The 19,939-nt window shown below is 50.9% G+C and overlaps 2 protein-coding genes across 13 annotated transcripts; one reads left to right on the plus strand and one right to left on the minus strand.

Moving 5' to 3' along the window:
• Positions 1–218: 218 nt before the first annotated feature.
• Positions 219–16,020, minus strand: NFYA (nuclear transcription factor Y subunit alpha). Of its 7 annotated transcripts, XM_066203718.1 has the most exons (10): positions 14,411–15,129; positions 13,672–13,759; positions 11,345–11,431; positions 9,117–9,263; positions 7,365–7,496; positions 6,601–6,706; positions 6,017–6,183; positions 4,824–4,997; positions 4,280–4,381; positions 219–3,491 (listed from the first exon to the last, which is right to left on the minus strand). In XM_066203718.1, exons 2-10 carry the CDS (start codon positions 13,744–13,746, stop codon positions 3,438–3,440), a joined length of 1,044 nt encoding a protein of 347 aa, XP_066059815.1. In that variant the 5' UTR covers positions 13,747–13,759; positions 14,411–15,129; the 3' UTR covers positions 219–3,437. The 7 variants fall into 7 exon arrangements, with proteins under 7 accessions (XP_066059815.1, XP_066059810.1, XP_066059811.1 ...); XM_066203713.1 differs by lacking the exons at positions 7,365–7,496; positions 14,411–15,129 and adding an exon at positions 15,907–16,020 and having other exon boundaries at positions 11,345–11,428; XM_066203714.1 differs by lacking the exons at positions 7,365–7,496; positions 14,411–15,129 and adding an exon at positions 15,907–16,020 and having other exon boundaries at positions 11,348–11,431.
• A 338-nt stretch (positions 16,021–16,358) lies between these two features.
• Positions 16,359–19,793, plus strand: OARD1 (O-acyl-ADP-ribose deacylase 1). 6 transcript variants are annotated; one of them, XM_066203742.1, is made up of 6 exons: positions 16,359–16,377; positions 16,887–16,954; positions 17,836–17,980; positions 18,068–18,126; positions 18,824–18,936; positions 19,226–19,793. In XM_066203742.1, exons 2-6 carry the CDS (start codon positions 16,919–16,921, stop codon positions 19,326–19,328), a joined length of 456 nt encoding a protein of 151 aa, XP_066059839.1. In that variant the 5' UTR covers positions 16,359–16,377; positions 16,887–16,918; the 3' UTR covers positions 19,329–19,793. The 6 variants fall into 6 exon arrangements, with proteins under 6 accessions (XP_066059839.1, XP_066059841.1, XP_066059837.1 ...); XM_066203744.1 differs by having other exon boundaries at positions 16,363–16,381; XM_066203740.1 differs by lacking the exon at positions 16,359–16,377 and adding an exon at positions 16,486–16,592.
• Positions 19,794–19,939: the final 146 nt, after the last annotated feature.

Here is a 19,939-nt window from a genome sequence, read left to right on the forward strand (position 1 = left end):
GAGCAGCACCCATGGGCGGCAATGTGGCAGGATGGGGCTGAGGGCACCAAATTGGCCGTGCTGGCCCCACAGGGCGTGGGGTGAGGGCAGGAACACCCTGGGAAAGGGCAGGGGCTGTCCGGCCATCCCGGGTCAGGACAGGACTGTTCAAGCCACCCCAAAGCCCCCGCTGCCCTCCCCAAACCCCATCACAACATCCCAAACAACAGAGCAAAAGCTTCTCAGTTTATAAATTTTATTAGCTGGAGAGTGTACACAGTACTTACAATTGCATCTATTAAAGACCAAAATACACTTGAAAAAATGCGTCATATAAAAAAAATTAAAAACTTTGAACTATGTACAAACTTTGCCTGACATTATGTTAAGCCCAGGACCCTCCCATGCCCCTTCACAAAGAAAAGTTTATTTTTCCCCACCTTTTAACATGCAGGGCCTTAATGCCATTTGGCATCACTTGAAGACCATTTTTTTTCCCCCAAATCCTGTTTTTTTTCACTCCTATACATCTGGGTTTTGATGGGTTTGATGCTTCACTGCTCTGGTTCCATCAAACACATTTCTCCCCAAGCCTCTTCTTTCACCCTCACCCACTCTTTAACTCACTCCTAAAGTCGAGTTTTTGCTCAAGTGTAGCCAATCTAGAAAGAATTCTCGTCTAATTACTAGGGAGGTTTGAACTGGACATGTCTCCAATTTTATAGATTTCCTGGGAAAAGAAAGCAGATATTTTTGGTACCGTGGTGCTGACTGCTGGCTCCAACCTCACCAAATAAACAAAACTTTCAGCAGTGATACACAGGACACAAAACAAATAAAAAATATGACAGGAGCACTCAGGCTTTCACATTGCTATTTAAAATATTAACAATGAGACTTTCTAGAACACAAATCCGTGGGGTTTTTTTTTTACACACAACCTACAACAGCGGATCAGAGAACCTAGATATGAAGGGATATTGGGAAAAAGTCTACAAGTTCTTTAAGAAAAGTGATTACTCATTAAAAAAATGGAACAAAATCTACATCAGAGCAGTAATCTTGCTTCCCAAACTTCCAGCTCTCAAAAAGGTGTTTCAGGACACAGATTTACCATCAACTGAAGAGCAAAAAACATCCTGGAGAGGCTCTTACTCCAGCACACAAATATTCTACCAACAAAATGTAAAGATGCTCCAAAAGAAATATTTACAGTGCTGCAAATCCAACTAAAATCCCTTAAGGAGAGCTGCACGTTCCTGAAATGGGGGAGAGCCCAGGAAATGCTGCCTGAGGGTTTCAGGTGCCAGCTGAGGAAAACCAGCGCAGGAGCTGGGCAAGGATTTAAGGCAGAAGCAACCAGAGGCCCTGACGATGCCATCGGTGTTTAAAACGCCCTTGAAATCGTTAGAAATCAATCCTAATTAGGAGTTGTGAGCTGAGTGTCAGATTGCTGGTCTAACTTGGGACAAGAATTGAAAGGAAGGAGGTTTATTTGCCTGCTAGGAGCCAGGCCAGCTCCTCCTGCAGCTGCAGGTGTCCCCCTGGGTGTCCTTCCCAGCTCCAGCTGTGGGGAGAAACACGGAAGCAGAATTCCCACCAAGGAGCTGAGCTGCATTTAGAGCTGCCAATTCCAACCCCCCTCTGCAGCTCCTCCTTGCCCTTCCACTCTTCCACAGGGCATCCCTACAGCTGGACAGGCTCCCTCTTCCTCCAGGACTGCCTGCTCACAACATGGATCCAACATTTCTTCTCCCTCTCATACTCTCAGGTTGAGTATTTCTCTTTCATCCAAAGGAAAACAGAAATTTTCCAGGCTCTGTTCTTTTGTATCCTCCCAGTCTTCTATAACTTGCTGATTTGTCTTTAGCCATAAGCTCCCAGTAAATGGGAAAACATGGGAGGGAGGAAATATAATTCTCAAGCTGCATTTTTGTGTCATTTGAAATCAGCATTCACTGAATTTCACCCTGTCTCACCCATCCTTGGCCGCATTTCCTCAAAAACTCCTCATTCTTCAGCTTCACCTGGCCAGGTTCACATTCACCCAGCAACATTCCCAACCCCAAGCTTCACTGCTGTGATCCAGTTTGAACTACAGGACACAAACACTGGAAAATCTGGGACTGCAGCAGGCAGATGATCCCCAGAGCAGCTGTGTAACTCATCGAGGTGGGAGGGGACAGGAGAGGAATGGTGAGAAATCACCTGCTAAATGCTTTTAACTACTGCTCCCATCACCAAAATTCAAATGATAACAGAGCAGGCTTAGAATCTAAATTAAAGCTCTGTTCTGTGGAGATGCTCAGCCCAAAGCCAGCTGTAGGTCATGGAAAAATCCTGGTTTTTGGTAATTGAAGTATTGCTCCTTCACTAAGTGCCACTTTTGTTTTTAAGAGCTTCATTTATAAAAAGCATGAAAGGTTCATCAGTATCTGCCTTCACCCGCTGAGTCCTTCAGGTACCTCAGGCTGAGCTGCCCCAGCTGCTGCTGTCCTGAACCACCCCTCACTCTGGAACTGAAGGATTGATTCAGGCATCAGGAACTCCATCCCAACAAAGGACAAGCGCCACAACTCTTACACTGAGGGCTCCACATCTCTTGGAGAACCGTGGACTTCACTGGCAGGTTAGAAAGAAGATCTACAAACAAACAAACAAAAAAAAAAAACCACCCCAAAAAAACAAACAACAGCAACAAAAAATTCCTTTGGAAGAGACTCACTTAAAAGTTTCCATCCTTTTTATACTCGCGTCCAGTTTTCTTCCAAAGCAACAAGTACTGGCAATGAACATCCCAAACCACCCAGAGACTGATTGACTGACCCAATTCCTCCCCACATCTCCCACCCCACTTGTAACAGAGACACAACACATCAAGTCCTGCAGTAATCTCGACTATTTCTAGCATTGGTTGCATGGCTGAACCTTTCCCAGAGAAGAGCTTCTTTACACATTTACAAGGTGGAATTGAAAAGAATCCCCTTCAGTTTCTGCCAGGGTCGGAAGTGCAAGAGCAGAGCCCAGCTCAGGGAAAACCAAGTCCAAAGGGGTGAGGAGTGGATGGAATAACAAATTTCTGCTGGGCAAACACAGGCCTGTGGTGCAGCCATTCAGTGCGGGCTGGAGGAGCTGGAATCTGTCCCTGGACATGGCTGAGCTGCACCAGCCACAGGGATTGAGGTGGGAAAATGAAAGAAAACCAAAGGGATGAGCGCTCAGACTCCAAATTCCCTGTGCTGGATCAGGAGAGGGCACCAAGGAAGTCTGAAAGGTTCTGTTCATAGAGTTAAAACCTCAAGCACGTCCTCAACACGTGGTGCTTGCTGTGTGGAAAAGGACAGGCTGTGGCATGGAGATTGTCCCACTCCAGGATTCACTGGGCACTCCGGGCAGGCAGGACAGGCTGGCAGGAGGGATGGGAATTCCCTTCAGGGGTTTTTCCCTGGAAGCAGGGGTTAGGAGACCCTGATCATCTGTGTCATGGCCTCTTCGTTGGTTTGACTTGGATCCTGCAGACACAAAAGGTACAAAATTCCACATTTTTCCGTGAATTAAAGAGAACCACACACAACTATCAGGACATTCCTGGCAGTCCTCTTGATCTCCAAGAATGTCCTATCTTTCCTGGGTTTTGCAAGCCAGGGACACAAAAATCCTAATACCTTCATAGAATTTGTTGTTTCTGGTATGTAGGAAGACTTAGGACTGGTCTGATATTCAGGAATGATTTTAGTTCAAAAGAAGAAACACTCCCTGAAGGCACAGGACTGCTCTAAAGCGCTGGGCAGCCACAGAACCTGTTCATTCTACTCCACTGTGTCCCTTCCTTTGAAAAATGCCTTGCACCTTCTTTGCAAATCAAGATGCAGCTAAGAATGAGACATTCCCATTTTTTAATTTTCCATCAGATGTAAAGATAAGGTGTCTCTCCCTTTAATTCATGTCCTGAAAGAACACCCCAGTGCCCAGCAGCAAAGCTGTTTTACAGAGAACGTTTGTGTGCATTTATCCTAAAAACTACAAAGTGAAGACGCTTCTACCCACATTACTGTCATTTAATTCCTCGGGGCAACCATCCCTTGCTCTCCACAAGCAGTGCCAGGAGGTTTTATTCCCAATAAATGTAAAGGCAGGGAGGGACAAGGGTCAGCAGCAGAGAAATTCAGAGGCAGGGAGGGACAAGGCTCAGCAGCCAAGCCCCCAAAACCCAAACAAAGCAGCACAGACACCTCTGATGTGTGTCCTGAAGGGATTGAGGTGGGAAAATGAGAGGGGATTTGCCCCAAACCCCGCTCACCTGCATGTGAGGGCTGTCCTTTTCCTTGGGGGAGAAGAAGCGGCCCCCCTCTCCCCGTTTCCTGGCCATGGCGTGCCGGTGCCGCGACTCGTGCAGGTATTTCTGCAGGGTAGGAAGGAGCAGGTGAGGGAGCAGCCACTCTGCCCTCTCACTGCCTTCCCAGGGGAATTCCCTGGGAAATCTCATCCATCCTCTTCCCCACAGACTCCCAGTCACTGCTTTCCCAGGGGGAATTCCCTGTCCCCATCCATCCCCTGCCCCACAGATTCACACTCACTGCTTTCCCAGAAGAAATTCCCAGTCCCCATCCATCCCCTGCCCCATAAGCACTGTGCTGACAATGCATGCTCACACAGCTCCAGACACTCCCAAAAACACCCAAAAGAAGCAGAATCATCCTCAAGGGACTTAAAAAATGTACTCTGATGTAGCCCATGAACAAAATCGTTGTAAAACTGAGGAACACCAAGATCCCAATCCTCGTTTCCCAGCCCAGGTGGGATCCTGTGCCTTCCTCCGTGTCAGACCTGAGTTTTATCCTCACCCTTCTCTCTTTGGGGATTTTCCCCTCTGCCTCCAGCTTGGCCCGTGCCTGTCTCCTCTTGAGGATGCGGTGGTACTGCTTGGCATTGACATAGAGGGGCTCCTCCTCCAGCATCTCTGCCCCAGGCAAAGGGATCCTCTGGATGGCTGGGACCGAGCCAGCCCCAGGCACCATCTGCACACAGAGCCTGGGGTTAGTTCCTGCAGCTCAGCACACAAACTGCACACAACAGTGTCATTAAAAACCCCAGCACTGAAACAGAAAGTGGGTTTTGCTCAGGTAACGCAGCTGCTGAAATGAGAAGGAGCAATGAAGCCGTTGTCAAACTGCAGGATCAATTTGTACTAATCAATTCCTTATCAGTCCTGCTGGGTTTTCCTGATAAAGTTTCAATGCAATTCCTTGACTGTGTTGCTGCTCCTTGGACAATTAAACAAACAGGACGTGGCCAGTGCTTCCCTTTGTTTTGGGTTATCTCTTATTTCAATTATTTCGTTTCAGAGCATCTCTAAGCCAACACTGCAGAGCTGCTGACATCTAGTGGGGACCAACAGCATTCAAAATACTGTTCAAAAGAAATAGGAATGGGCAGGAAAAACCTCTATAAATGATGGAAACAAATCCTAAGGGATCCTCAAGAAAACCAGAAGTGACTCAACCTCTATTTAAACCTTTGCTCATCAGCTCACAGCTCAGTTTGAATTTCAGTTTCTGGATTTCTGAGCTGCTGTGGGGGAAAGTCCAGAGCAAAGATCACAGCAGGATCCAGGCCTCTGAAGCTGAAAATTTGTGTTGTTTAAACTTTAAACTAATGGAACTTACAGAGGGGACTGACTGAATTATCGGAATCTCAGGTGAGTTAATCATGAATTAAGATGGTTTGGGCTGGAAGGGATCTTAAGGATCACCCCAATTCCAACCCTCTGCCATGGGCAGGGACAACTTCCCCCATCCCAAGGTGCTCCAGCCTGGCCTTGGACACTTCCAGAGCAGCCACAGCGTCCCTGGGCACCCTGTGCCAGAGCCTCCCCCCTCTCCAGGGAGGAATTCCTTCCCAAAATCCCACCCAACCCTGCCCCCCTTCAACTCACTCCCACCATCCCATCCCTACCCCTGTGAAAATCCTGCTGGGTTTGAGCACAAACACCTTAAAGTTCAGGCTCCAGAGGCAGCAGTGGGGATTTCACACCTACCATGACCATTCCCCCTGAATTGACCACGTTCCCAGCCACTGGCAGTGTCACTGTCACCGTCCCCTGGCCACTGCTGGTGGTGTTGGTGTTGGCTCCTGTTTGGACAATCTGGGCTCCAGCCAGGCTGGCTGCAGGAATGGTGATCATGCCTGTAACAGGGACTGTAACTTTAAGGAAGTAGAACACAAAAAGAAAGGGGAAAAAAAAAAAAAAAGAGAGGAAAAAAATAAAAAAGAAACAAAAACACGCACACAAAAAGAAGGGAACAGCATTAGTCCCACTTCTGTGTTTTACTCATTCATCCTTCCAAAACATGCAGAGAGTCAGGAAAGTGTTGAAGTGAGGGATTTAATTCCAGCAGAATTCCTAGTTTTCGCCTTTGCAACCTCACTGTGAGTAACCACATACTCTTGAGGTGGAAAAGCAAAATTAAGGGGTTTTATTCTACCAGCCCTCGCCAGAGACAAGAGGATTTTCTGTTTCTGGGGCAAGAACCCAGGAGTGACTCCCTGCAGAGCACAGAGACACCTCAATAAATAAAAAGCCTCTCCAAGAGGTGCCCTGGCTCCTGCCAGCCCTCCTACCTTGCTGCAGGATGGTGCCATCAGCATTCACGGGCTGGTACACGATGGTCTGGCCCTCAGCAGCCTGGGCAACCTGCTGGCCTTGCACTGCTATCTGCTGCTGGGTCTGAACAAAACAAGGAGCACAAGAACGTCACAAATTGCCTCTTTTTTTCCTCCAGGGTTTACAATTCCTGAATGAACACATGGTGCTTGAGGTGTTCCAGGTGTCTGTTTCTGTTGCCTCGTTAGCAGCAGTAAGAAATAGGCTGGAGCACAGAGCAAATACCTGGAGATCAAACACCTGAAGCACATGTAAGATGCTTTTTCTAACAGTTCAACAATGAAAAAAAAAAATACCCCAAATTCTAGGTTTCCTGTCTCACCATGAAGATGTGAAAGAACTGTTCTGCTCCAAAATTCAATTTTGGCCCTAACCAAAAGCATCAGCAGAAACCCCAGGTGTGACTGAACTACTGCACACAATGGCCCAAGTATGGAATTAGCAATGCTTCATGTTTTCAAAATCCAACAAAGAGACAAAAAAAAACCAACCACGAACCAATAAAATACAGAAACACGATGGAGAAAAACATGCAATCTAATTTTTCTGCCCCAGAGTCATGTATGAAACACTACAAAAACATGACACTGATTCTCAAGTTCTCCTCAATATTAATAATTCTTTTTCTTTTTTTTTTTTCATTTTTTTTTTAACTTAAGTCATTTGTCAAGTTTCTCTTCCTGTTCCTCTGCAGAAAAGCCTTTCATGCTGGTGCAGTTACCTGTGTCTGGCCAGCAGTAACTGCAGTCTGGGGCTGCTGTATAATGATCTGCTGGGTCTGGCCCTGCTGCCCCTGTACCTGCACAGCCTGCCCACCTTGAATCTGAATCTGACCTGGCTGGACCAACTGAATCTGTGGAAGAAAGAGTCAGAAAGGAACATTAACTATGCCTCTGATTTCTCCCTCCTCGGCCTCAGCATGACCAAGTCATCTCTGAGGGTGATTTAGCGTTGCACAGAAAAAGGAAGCAGCGAGTCTTCCCTTTTTCCAAGTTGAAGGTGAGGAGTTTGTAATGGATCGCTCCCTGTGACACAGGCACACGGGCCAGAGGGACCAGCGTGCTGTGTCACTGTGCTCCAGCAGCTCTGCACTGCTTACACAATAAATCACTCAGGAGAAATCAATTATTCACATCCACTGGGAACAGAGAGTCGGGTGGAAGAGGAGGACTAAGATTTAAGACGTCTGTGGGGTGTTAATTATCCAGCACTCAGAAGTACTTCTGGGATATATGAAGTTGTCCTCAGCTTTGCAGAGTCTTTCCACCACTGTGGAACATTCTTAAGATTAAAAAAAAAAAGAAAAAAAAAAAAGAGCTGGAATATGGTTTGAAAGTTTTGTGTTTAATAAAAGAGTTATGGATTTTTCCTCCACCAACCAGACTGAGAAGAACCTCATACAAATTACAGTGGTTTTCAACAAAGGAAATATTAAATAAACCTCTCAAAACACCAAGACATCATTTGCCTTCCTGGACTGTGCTGGGTTCCTAAATCCCACCCTAAATCATCAGGACATTTTCATTATGCCACAGTTACAGTTCTTCCCTTTGCTTTTCTGGAACACTTCGACCACCTCCTCAAATTTACCAGCTGTCTTTTAAACAGGTAATTACCTTCCAGACAAAAATCCATTTTCTGTACCTCCTTCACCATTGTCTTCTGTGCAACAAGGCTGTTTAAATTCCCCTTCAGCCATCACATATTAGAGAGGCTCAAGCACAAGTTACTTGTAAGAAGCTTTTTCTTAAATCTTTTTTTTTTTTTTTTTTAATATAAATCCTCTTTCTGGGCCATAAAACTGAACAGGCACCAGATCTCCAACTACATTGCAAGGGCCAGATAAAACATCCCAACTAACAAAAATCCTGCTCTAGGGATGGTGCAACTGGATGAGCTTTAAGGTCTCGTCCAACCCAAATCATTCCAGGATGAAAAACCCCCAACCAACCCAGCTGTGTTTTAGCACTGATCTAAAAGGTTTACACCAGGTCATAAAAGACTAAACCTGAGCTCATAAAGGACTTTCACTCATTCCCAGCACACCAGAGCCACCAAGTACCACCTGTGCCTGGTTTTGGGGTGCTGAGCAGAGCCCTGGGTGGCAGTGGCAGCAGCCCCAGTGTCCCCAGGCTGTGCAGCGTCCCCCCAGGCACAGTGTGCCCAGGCTGTGCAGCGTTCCTAGGCTGTGTCCCCAGGCTGTGCAGTGTCCCCGGGCTGTCCAATGTCCCCAGGCTGTGCAGTGTCCCCGGGCTGTCCAATGTCCCCAGGCTGTGCAGTGTCCCCAGGCTGTGCAGTGTCCCTGGGGTGTCCAATGTCCCCGGGGTGTGCAGTGTCCCCAGGCTGGGCAGCATGCCCAGGCCGTGCAGTGTCCCCAGGCTGGGCAGTGTCCCCAGGGTGTCCAGTGTCCCCAGGCAGTGTCCCCAGGCTGTACAGTGTCCCCAGGCCGTGCAGTGTCCCCGGGTTGTCTCACCTGCTGCAGCCCCTGTGTCCCAGACACGGGCACCTGCATGATGGTCTGTCCCTGTCCCCCGGGCACGGCCTGCACCATGATGGGCTGGCCCGTGGAGGTGATGAGCTGGCCCCCGCTCACCTGCACCATCAGGGGCTGCCCCTGCACCTGTGAACAACAAGGCAACAATGAAAACCCCGCCAGGGCAGCCCAACAGCTCACCTGGGGCGCTGTGGGGGCAGAGGAACAGGGAAACGGGCACTGAGCTGCTTCACACCAGCTCTGGGCTCCAGGATGTGCTGTGGATTTAGTGAATTACCTGCTTCTCTTGCAGGCCAGTTGTTACAAAGCATGAAAACCACGTTTTCCAGCCACGAGAACTGCCCTCATGCACAGCCCAAGAGCAAAGTGGGATAAAAAACTTCAGTGTTCACCTCACAATTACTGATCTTTAATTGAGGTTCCTATTGAGAGAGCTCTGTTCTGACAGGGAGGTTCTGGGATGGCTTCAGCTCTCTCCAATTTCATGCCTACAACATTCCCATTTCCCAACTGACATGGAGCATGGCACGTGCTGAGAGAAACTCTCCACGGTTATCGAGGGAAATTGTAACTGCAGCAACACCACAAAATGGAGCTCAGGGAGGGAAAGTCAAAGTGGATCAGCAGCAGCCACTTCTGGGCCCAAAAATCCCAGAAATACAAATATATAAATACAAAAAAGTAAATATAAAAATAAAGTGTGACGTGGCAGAGGTGGCTCAGAGAAGCTGTGGCTGCCCCTGGATCCCTGGAAGTGTCCAAGGCCAGGCTGGACATTGGGGTTTTTGGAGCACCCTGGGATAGGGGAAGGTGTTGGGGTTGGAACTGGGAGAGCTTTAAGGGCCCTTCCCACCCAAACCAGTCTGGGATTCTGTGGCGACTTTGGCCTAAAAATCTCTGGACTCTTGGACTCTGGTATCTCTCTGGGCACTGGGAAAAGGGCCCATGAAAAGAAAAACAAGGGGAAAACCTCCCCGTTTGAACCCCCTCACCTGCCAAGTCCCCAAATTCCCCACACACATCCTGAAAAACGCTCTGCCCTCAGGGCCTAAACGCAAAATGAGTCTCCTGAGCTCGGGAGTCACACATTCTGATTTGTTTAGGAACAAGAACATCACAATGTGGTGAAGTCACCCAGTTCCTGGGTTTCACACCCCAGGGGAGTGAGGAGCCAAATCCTGCCCTGGGAATTTGAGTTTCCAGGTCCCCACTCTGGCCCTCAGCCCCTGGGCTGGATCACACAGGGAGGAGCATGCTCAGGTCAGCACAGAGAAGCACAGGCAGCAGCACAATGTCCAAGAAGCAGAAAGGAAAAGAAGACATTCCAGGAGTTTTGTTAATGAATCAGAGCAAGGCAAAATAGAAGAAAAAAAAATATATATAAATGGTGGGGAAGAACATAACAACAACCAGAGGCCCCAGTGAGCCCAGCAATCCAAGTCAGGAAGTGTCTGAGATTTGAACTCTGAACATAAAAAATGCTGTGTTAATTCTGCACCTGGCAGGGCCATCCCAGCCCCTTGGAACCACCCTGCTCTGAGGAATTACAAACCAAACCAGAATTCTGAGTGCAAAACTGTCAAGTGCTCTGCAGAGGGCTCCTGGAAAGCCTGGCTGAGTTAAGGAGGTGGAGGCTGCAGGACAGGAAACACTTCACACTGAAACAAGTTTCTGTCCAAACTGGGATGTATTTACTGCTTGGATTCTCATGGCTCCTGGGTTTCCCTGGGTTGTTCACATTGTAAACAAGAAATTGGATCTCTCAGTGCCACAGAGGCCAATAATTGTCCCCAGGTGCCCTTTCAGCCACAGGGGAGAAGGTTCCACTGCCCAGGCTCAGGCTCTGGCACCACCTCTGTCTGTCCCCTGCAGTGAAGGCAGAGCCCTCCTCAGGGAAGAGCTCAACACCCTCATTTCCTGGGAATTACAGGAAATCTTTGGGCTTTATCCCGACTGTTACTTCCTCATTTTGGCATTTTTTAACTTTGAAGCCTCACTGAACCACAATTCCCTTCCAGAACTCCTGGCATGCACCTTGGGAACAGCTCCAACACCCTGGCAAACCCTTCAGGCAGTAGCCTGCAGAGAGAGATTCCTGCTCCACAGGCCCCTGCTCCTCCTGGAAACCCTGGGAAAACACAGCATTAGATATGTGGTGCTGGGGAGGGTCATGCAGTGCTCAGAAACACGATCAGAGAGGTCACCACTACCTGGAGGGTCTGGACTTGCTGGCCTGAGGCCGATGCCACCTGGGCCTCAGTCTGCAGCTGGACAGCTGTGACACCTCCCTGCTGCTGGGAACAGGAACAGGGAGAGCTTGACACATGGAAATGCACAACACGCTGCTGGGGCAGGGCGTGGGGGTCACACACACTGCCCCAGGAACACCAGGGACGGGGATTGCAGCAAACCGAGGGATGGAGCTCCCTGGAACTGCCCGTGGCACTGCCAGGCCTCAACATCCCAGCTCACAGGGAACGGGAGGGAAAATTTTGCAGGATTTGAAGCTCAGTTTCAGGGTTTTAGTTTGGAAGTCTCCGGCTTCAACATCCCAACTCACAGGGAACACGAGGGAAAATACTGCAGGATTTCAAGCTCAGTTTCTGGGTTTTAATTTTGAAGGCTTCAACAACCCAACTCACAGGGAACAAGAGGGGAAATTTTGCAGGATTTGAAGCTCAGTTTCTGGGTTTTAATTTTGAAGGCTTCAGCATCCCAACTCACAGGGAATGAGAGGGAAAATTTTGCAGGATTTCAAGCTCAGTTTCAGGGTTTTAATTTTGAGGTTGCAGGCTTCAATATCCCAACTCACAGAATATGGGAGGGAATTTTTTGCAGGATTTCAAGCTCAGTTTCAGGGTTTTAGGTTTCAAAGTTTCAGGCTTTAATATCCCAACTCACAGGGAACAGGACAGGTCATTCTGCAGGATTTCAAGCTCAGTTTCAGGGGTTTAATTTTGCAGGCTTCAATATCCCAACTCACAGGGATCGGGAGGGGAAATTTTGCAGGATTTCAAGCTCAGTTTCAGGGTTTTAGTTTGGAAGTTTTAGGCTTCAATATCCCAACTCACAGAGAATGAGAGGGAAAATTTTGCAGGATTTCAAGCTCAGTGTCAAGGTTTTAATTTGCAGGTTTCAACATCCCAACTCACAGGGAACGGGAGGGATCATTTTGCAGGATTTGAAGCTCAGTTTCAGGGTTTTAGCCTGCTCACTGCCCAGGTTTGGCACTGGGAAGGGTCCCAACAAAGCCCCTCCTGCAGCACAGCCTGAGCTCATCTCTGCCCGCCCTGTGTCACTGTCTGCCCACCAGTGACCCCAAGGGACAGTCTGCAGAGGCTGCAGGAGCAGGCAGAGCTAAAAGCCTTTGCTATCTTTAGGCTCTTTGCTAAGAGTCCCAAAATACTCCCAGTAACTGTGTTAGCATGGGGAGATGAAGGACAGCTCCCTCCCAAGTGCTGCAACAGCCTGGTAAAACAACTTATTTTAGCAAAATGTTTCATGTCACACACAGGCTTTAGGAAGTTGTACTGCAAATGGAAGCCAGGAGATGGTTTCATCTCCTTTTCACCTAAAAAATGTCAATAAACCAACTGCACCTTTGGTTATCTGCTGCAAACGGGTATTTCGGATAATCCTTGATATAAAATGTTTTAATCTCGAGTGCAATCTTGAGAAAAATCAACTCCAGCTAAAGCCAGGGGAAGGATTTGGGCCCTACTGAGGGAAAAGCAAAGCAGATCTCCCTGAAAACATCATCCAGTAGAAGATGCAACAAAAACTCAGAGGCAGCTATAAATACATCCCCCCAAAAAATCAGTAAGGCCTCAAAACTCAGCCCTGGTGTTTTGCACACTGAAACGTGAACTTCTTTGTGGGATGGATGAGTCCATCCAAAGCTCCATGGCTGGTTTAATTCCTGTTCTGCGTGTTTTGTTTTGCTCCACCTGTTGTCCTGAAACGAAGAATCTCTATAAATGTCCATTTGATGAAGCTGGAGGAAACCTCTGTGGGCTTGAACAAAACCCATTTCAACTTTGGGGGGAATTTTTCTTGTGGAGAACAGATTGTCTCTGTTAATATTCTGTTTCCTGCATTTTCAGAGACGTGTTAATGTGTTTTTATATGTCTTTATATTTCACTTTCCCCGTGTCACTACCATTTTGCAAACTCCCTGAAATTCGGTCACTTGCACAACCTGCAATTTAATTTTAATTTTATAAATTTAAATTTAATTTTATAAAAGTTTTTATGTTTATATAAAAATTTATGAATTTATATAAATAAATTCTGTGTATTTTATATTATAAATTATAATATTTTAAAAATTATGAATTTTTATAAAAGTTTATTAATTCTATTTTTAAGATCTAGTAAGTGCATTTTAAAAGACACATTTATTCTGACGCCCAGGCAGGTGCCAGCAGTGCCCAGGTGACAGAGGTCAGGTGAACAGGCACCCAGGAGGGTGAGGATGGTGCTGCTGTGCCCCTCTGAGGGGTGCAAAGGGCCCCCACATTCCCACATTCCGTACCTGCTGCTGGATCTGCCCCGCCTGCACCACGATCTGCTCCGTGGAGCTGCTGCTGTTGGCTGTGTACTGCTCCATGGTGCCTCAGCCCCTGCAAGACAAGCAAAAACCAGGTGATCCGCTGTCCCCAGGCATGGGAATCCCCATTGTCCCCCAGCAGCTGCAAAGCCCAGCAAAGCAGGAGCTGCCCCAGGGCAGAGCTCTCCCAGAGCTGCCCCATCTCAGCCATGAACATCCAACTGAGTGAGCAGCAAAACCACCTCAATTCTGTCCCAAATTTCATGGGCTCCACCAGTTCTGTGAGTCTGCCCACCCTGGGCCCACGCAGGGCAGTGTCACTGAAGGAAAACCTCGGGAAATGCAGCCTTCAGGTGTGAAACCCAACTGCACTTGAAGGATTCAGCAGAGCTGTGAAGGCTTCTCTCCTTCCCCCACGGCACACCTCGCTTCCCTCCCCTCTCCTCCTGCTCTCATGGGATGGTTTGGGTGGGGAGGGACATCAAGGATCATCCAGTGTCACCCCCAGGGCAGGGACACCTCCAGGGATCCAGCCACAGCTCCTAACCCAGGGCCTCCCCACCCTCACAGAGAGGGAGGAATCTCTTCCCTAAAGAAGTATTTAAATACTCAAAAACATCCTTCATGTATTTTTGGGAACCACCAGCAGGTTTCCCAGCACCTCTCACTCCTCGGCCCTTTCCCTGCACACATCGACACCGCCGTGCTGAGTTTATCAAATCACCTTTTCCCTGCCACTGCTTCTCCCCTCACTGGCCCAAGAGCAGCAGAATTCCTGCTGCAGCGAGGTGTTTGATTTATGCCACGACTCAACAAGTTCCTGCTGCACTGCTGGAAGAGAACACAGCCCAGAACTTTAATTTTCCAAGTCCAAAGCCACAAAACCTCCGGCTCCCTCAATTTTTCAAGGAATGCTGACAGGATTAAGTCACAGACTCCCTGTACCCGTTGCTGTGGTTACTGCTGCTGTTTGAGCACCATCCTTTGCCCATTTCCTGAGACTTTTTTCACAGCCAGAATAAAAGAAGATAAATAATCTTTCTAAAAACGCTGCCGTCAGGTTCTCATTTCAATTTCACACCGGACACTTCCTTTCTGCCTTAAATTAAAACCTTTAATTAAAACATTAACAGCTCTGTAGACCCAACACCCAGCAGCAGCTGCCCAAAGTACTGGGCAAGATTCTCCCAGCGCTGGATCCTCACCCTCCGAGGGATTATCTCAACCCCTCCATTAAACACAGAGTGGCCAAGTTAAATATTAAAGCTCGGGGATCAATCAACGGCAGAGGATGGCAGCTCCTCCCCCGGTGAGCTCATGGGCAGCTCTTCCTCACCGGGAATGCTCTGGGAACGAGAGAGTGTTCCAGTTCCACATATTTATATAAACACTATATATATTTTTTAAAAATGAGTTTTACGGGACTCATTAGGATCATCAGACTCCTGGCCCTGCACAGCATAGCTCCAAAATATATACAAATACTTATATATATACGTATCTAATATACAGAACTTGTATTTATACAAACGTAGCTGCACCAGGAACAGCCTCCCCATCAACCAACCCACAGCAGGAGCAAACCAGAGCCATGAACAGCCCGGGAGCTCCAGAGCATCACCGGGAGCGTGTCCCAGGCGGGAGCAGAGCTCCCGAAGGGGCAGAGCCGCGGGATCCCGCCGCTCCAGGGACACGGCGGAGCCTCCCGCCCACACCGCGAGCGGGATTTAAGCCGGGGGCGGACTGAGCACGGCATGTGCAGCGCAGCTTTGGGGCTGGTGGAAGCCAGGCGTGACCCGGGGCTGTTGTTTCAGTGCGGGACGCCCCGGCTCGGGAGTCCCGGTGTCCCGAGGGCCGGCCCTGCTGCCGGAGCGACACCTGTGGAGGCGGCACCGCGCACAGCGGGGCCGGCCGGGGCAGCCCGGGCCCCTCAGCCGGCGGGGAGGCTCCCGGGGAGGGCGGGGCGCCGCGGGCCCCGCCGGGAGAAGAGGCCGCGCCCCCGGCCCAGCGGCGGAGACCCCGAGCCCGGTGCCGGCAGCCCCGCGGAGCCCCCGAGCCCGCTGCCCTCAGCCCCGCGGAGCCCCCGAGCCCGCGGCCCTCAGCCCCGCTGTCCCCGCGGCCCCGGCCGGCCCGGCCCCGGTGTCCCCCCTCAGCCCCTGAGTGGCCGCGGCCCCGCCAATCCCGGCGCGCGGGGGCTCCATATTGGCCGCTCGCGCTCACCGTGCCGCGCTGCCCGGTCCGCGCCCCGCGCTGATTGGCTCCGCCGCGGCGCCCCGAAGCCCAATCAGCGCCCGCACTCGCCCGCCGCGCAAAATGGCGCCCAACCGCGGACAAAGGGGGCGAGGGGCGGGGCCCCGCCCGGCCGCGGCCGCCCAACCGCGCGCCTCGCCCTGCCCGGCGCTGCTGCGGCTGCGCGGGGGCCGTGGGGCGCAGGCGCGGGATGGGTTCCGCCCACCCCCTCCAGGCTCCGCCCCCTGCCCGGAATGTTCTGGGCCGGCACCATGGAGAGGGTCCGCCCGCGCGCGCGGAGCGGCGCCGCCGCCATGTTGAGTGCGGCCGTAGCGCCATGTTGTGTGGGGCGCGGCCGCCATGTTGAGTGCGGCCATACCGCCGTGTGGTGTGCGGCCATACGGCCCGGTGTGAAGCGACACCGCCGCGTGGGCTGAGGACGGGCCGCCGAGTCCCCCTGAGGCGGGTCCGCCATTTCGCCGCGAGGCGGGGCCGCCGAGGCGGTACCGCCGATGTCCCCCCTGAGGCGGAGCCGCCGTGCCGGCTGAGGCGGGGCCCTGTGCCCGTGAGGCGGGGCCGCCCTTGCGGCCCGGCCGGAGCGATGTGGGCGGCGCTGGGCGGGCTCGGCGTGGCGCAGGCCGTGGGCCTGGCCCGGGTGATCGCTGCGCGCCCCGCGGGTGCGGCGGCCGAGTGGCCCTGAGGGGTGGGAGGGGGAGGAGGAGGAAGAGGAGGGCGATAATGGCGATGAGGAGGAGGGCGGCAGCCTGGGGGTGCCCTTTGTGCGGTGACCCAGGGTTGGGGCCTCCTCCCGGGCCGGAGCTGTAGGCGCAACGGGACCGGGTCAGGGCCAGCGGCATCGTTCAGGGTTGTCCCGCTGTCACAGATCAGTTAGGCTCGCCCTCGCCCCCTCTAACACACTCTTCCTGCCTAGCTTGAGGGTCCTAATAATTGTTTTTCTCTCATCTTTCCAGCTGCAGGAGCCTTCTCCATACCCCACGTTACCATGGCCACCCACTTCTCCAAGGATCAGGAGGAGAGAGTGCGTAGGAAATGGGTTACATGGGATATTACTGTCTGTGCAAAGAGGCTTTCCCCTCATTACTGCCCTCACATCTCAGCACTGGCTGCATCCTGCAGCTTTTGGGAGCGAAGTGGCTGCCAGTGCTGAATTCCGTGTGCTTTTTGTGTGTAATGTCAGTGGGGCAGAGGCTGTGCAGCAAGCACAGAGCACACCTGCCTGCCTGAGCACCTCCAGACTGCTGCTGCTCCAGGGGTTTCACTAATCCAGCTGTGCTCTCTGTCACATAATTACCCTTTTAAGCTTTGATTTTGCAAGATTACCCGCTGCGCTGGCACGTGAGGCTCTATAAATGATCTTGTTGAGAAGGTGTAGCGAGTTTGTAACTCTGCGTTTGGGGCGTGTAATTCTCCGTAGTGGGTTTGCAATCCTCTATAGTGGGTTTGTAATTCTCTGTATTGGCTTTGTAATTCTTTATATTGGGTTTGTCATTCTGTGAGTTCGGGTTGTAAGGCTGTGGGTGTGATCTGCAGTTCTGTCTGTGGGGTTTGTAATTCTGCCTATGGGGTTTGCAATTCTGTCAACGGGATTTGTAATTCCACATGTGGGGTTTGTAATTCTGCCTATGGGGTTTGCAATTCTACATGTGGGGTTTGCAGTTCTGCCTATGGGGTTTGCAGTTCTGTCTGTGGGGTTTGCAGTTCTGTCTCCGGGGTTTGCAATTCTGTCTGTGGGGTTTGTAATTCCCCACGTGGGGTTCGTAATTCCCTCCCTTTGGGTTTGCATGCCCAAACACTTGCTCTTTGCACAGCGAACTCAACCCCTGCCCCAGTTGCTGCCCAGTCCCCAGGCAGCAGAGCCCTGTGTGCCCTCTGAGGGGGTTTTGTTCCCCTGCTGTGCAGATCAGGTGTGTGAAGGGGGACCTGTTCTCGTGCCCGGGCACGGACGCGCTGGCCCACTGCATCAGCGAGGATTGCCGCATGGGCGCCGGCATCGCTGTGCTCTTCAAGAAGAAGTTTGGAGGCGTCCAGGAGCTCCTGGATCAAAGTGAGTGCTGCCTGAAGGAGCTCCTGGAGCTGATTGGGGTTATGGAGTGTGGCTGTTTGATAAAGCATCTTGATTTTTGTGCTTTAGAGAAGAAGACGGGGGAGGTGGCGGTTCTGCAGAGGGACGAGCGGTACATTTACTACCTGGTAAGGGCTGGGGTGGCACTGGGACACCTCCCTGGGGCTAAACTGTCACATATCAGGCATTAACAGCTGTGAGGGTTTTGGTCGTGTTCATGGAATCGGGGAATCACAGAATGGTTTGGGTGGGAAGGGACCTTAAAGCTCATCCTGAGCAGGGACACCTTCCACTATGCCAGGGTGCTCCAAGCCCTGTCCAGCCTGGCCTTGGACATTTCCAGGGATGAGACAGCCACAGCTGCTCTGAGCAATCTGTGCCAGAGCTTTACTACCCTCACAGGGAACAATTCCTTCCCAATATCCTATCTAACCCTGCTCTCTGGCAATGTGAAGCCATTCCCGTTGTCCTGTGAGTCCGGGGCCCTTGTAAATGGTCTGTGTCTTGTTGGCTCCCTTTGGGCACTGGAAGGGAGTTTCTGGAATTTTCCCTCAATAAGAGATGTGTCAAACATTGCTGGTGAGGAACAACCAAGCTGTTCTGTGCACCTGCATTTCACCTTTCCACGGACAGAACTGGCTGCTAAATTAGAGCGTTTTAAGCTGTGAAATGTGAGTTCTTTGCTCAGGTCTTTCCACAGAGGCAAGTCTGGGTGTGGAATTTTGGGATATCATGGAATGTGCGTTTTGTAACAGTATTTATAACAGACAGAAGGTTGCAGGGGTCATGCCCAAGGCACAGCTGAGCTTTTCGTTTTTGCTGTAGATTACAAAGCAGAAGGTTTCTCACAAGCCCACATATGAGAACATGCAGAAGAGTTTGGAAGCCATGAAAGCTCACTGCCTGAACAACGGAGTCACCGACATCTCCATGCCCAGGTGAGGGGCTCTGGAGCTGCAATCCCAGTGCTTGGGTGTTTCATTTCTGAGGGCTGATCCCACGTGAAATAAGTATTCAAGCATCCACCTCTATCCTTTGTTCAAAAGGCAAATCTAATTTGCATTTCCCTGTGCATTTCAATAGTAGCAAAGCACATTTGGGTTGTTCCTTGTTGTCCCCGTGTTCTGCGGGGTTTGTGGGGAGCTGAGGCCTCACACTGCAGCCCCCCCCAGGGCTGCTGGGGCACAGCACGAGGCCCCACAGCTCTTCTGGTGCTTTATCTTCCAGGATTGGGTGTGGACTCGACGGCCTGCAGTGGGAAAAGGTGTCAGCCATCCTCGAGGAAGTGTTTGACAACACCGACATCAAGATCACAGTCTACAGCCTGTGAGCAGAACAAAGATCCCCGTTTCCCCCAGTTTTAGGAGCAGAACCTGTGAACTGACCAGGGGGGACTTGTGTGGGGATGTCACTCACTCGTGTGACAGCGACACGGGCTTCCAGCAGCAGCCAGCCCCCGAGAAGTTCCTTTGGGCTGTTAATTTGCAGGAGGGGCTGTGAAAACCCTCGCACAGTGTGTCCCCGCAGCCACCAGGTGTCACTGGGGCTCCACGCGGCGAATCGGAGCCGCTGCCTCGGGGTTTGTGTTTGCTCCGGTGCTGCTGAGCTGCCCCGGGCAGCGCTGCCGCCTCTGCTCTGTTCTCTTTGCCCCGTCCCGCCTGGCACTGGGGTCACCCACCTGTCCTCACGGGTGGGGACGGTTTCATTCCTCCCTCCCGGCCACAAATTGGGTTTGCTGAGATGGTGCTCGCTCAAGATCATGCTGTGATGTTAAATAAACTCTGCCCTGCTCTTGGATTGGTCCCTGTGGCGGTTCTGGGATTGCAGGGAATGCATGAGCGGTGTAAATACACCTGGTGGGTGTGCTCTGTACAGCAGCTCTATAATTTATAGTCTGCAGAGCTCTGTTTGGTGAGGGTCCAAACAGGCTGATGTGCTCTA

This window comes from Chamaea fasciata, unplaced genomic scaffold (assembly GCF_029207755.1).
Source record: "Chamaea fasciata isolate MVZ Bird 193981 ecotype frontalis unplaced genomic scaffold, bChaFas1.0.hap1 SCAF_25, whole genome shotgun sequence".
Classification (NCBI taxonomy): domain Eukaryota; kingdom Metazoa; phylum Chordata; class Aves; order Passeriformes; family Sylviidae; genus Chamaea; species Chamaea fasciata.

Coding starts and splice junctions, on each gene's coding strand:
- NFYA (XM_066203718.1), bottom strand. CDS start 13,746: ATGGAGCAGTACACAGCCAACAGCAGCAGCTCCACGGAGCAGATCGTG. Junction 9,264..11,344: donor AAGTCCAGACCCTCCAGGTA/GTGGTGACCTCT, acceptor TGTTGTTCACAG/GTGCAGGGGCAGCCCCTGAT. Junction 3,492..4,279: donor AGGACAGCCCTCACATGCAG/GTGAGCGGGGTT, acceptor TTGTGTCTGCAG/GATCCAAGTCAAACCAACGA.
- OARD1 (XM_066203740.1), top strand. CDS start 16,517: ATGTGGGCGGCGCTGGGCGGGCTCGGCGTGGCGCAGGCCGTGGGCCTG. Junction 17,981..18,067: donor CCAGGAGCTCCTGGATCAAA/GTGAGTGCTGCC, acceptor TTTGTGCTTTAG/AGAAGAAGACGGGGGAGGTG. Junction 18,937..19,225: donor ACCGACATCTCCATGCCCAG/GTGAGGGGCTCT, acceptor TTTATCTTCCAG/GATTGGGTGTGGACTCGACG.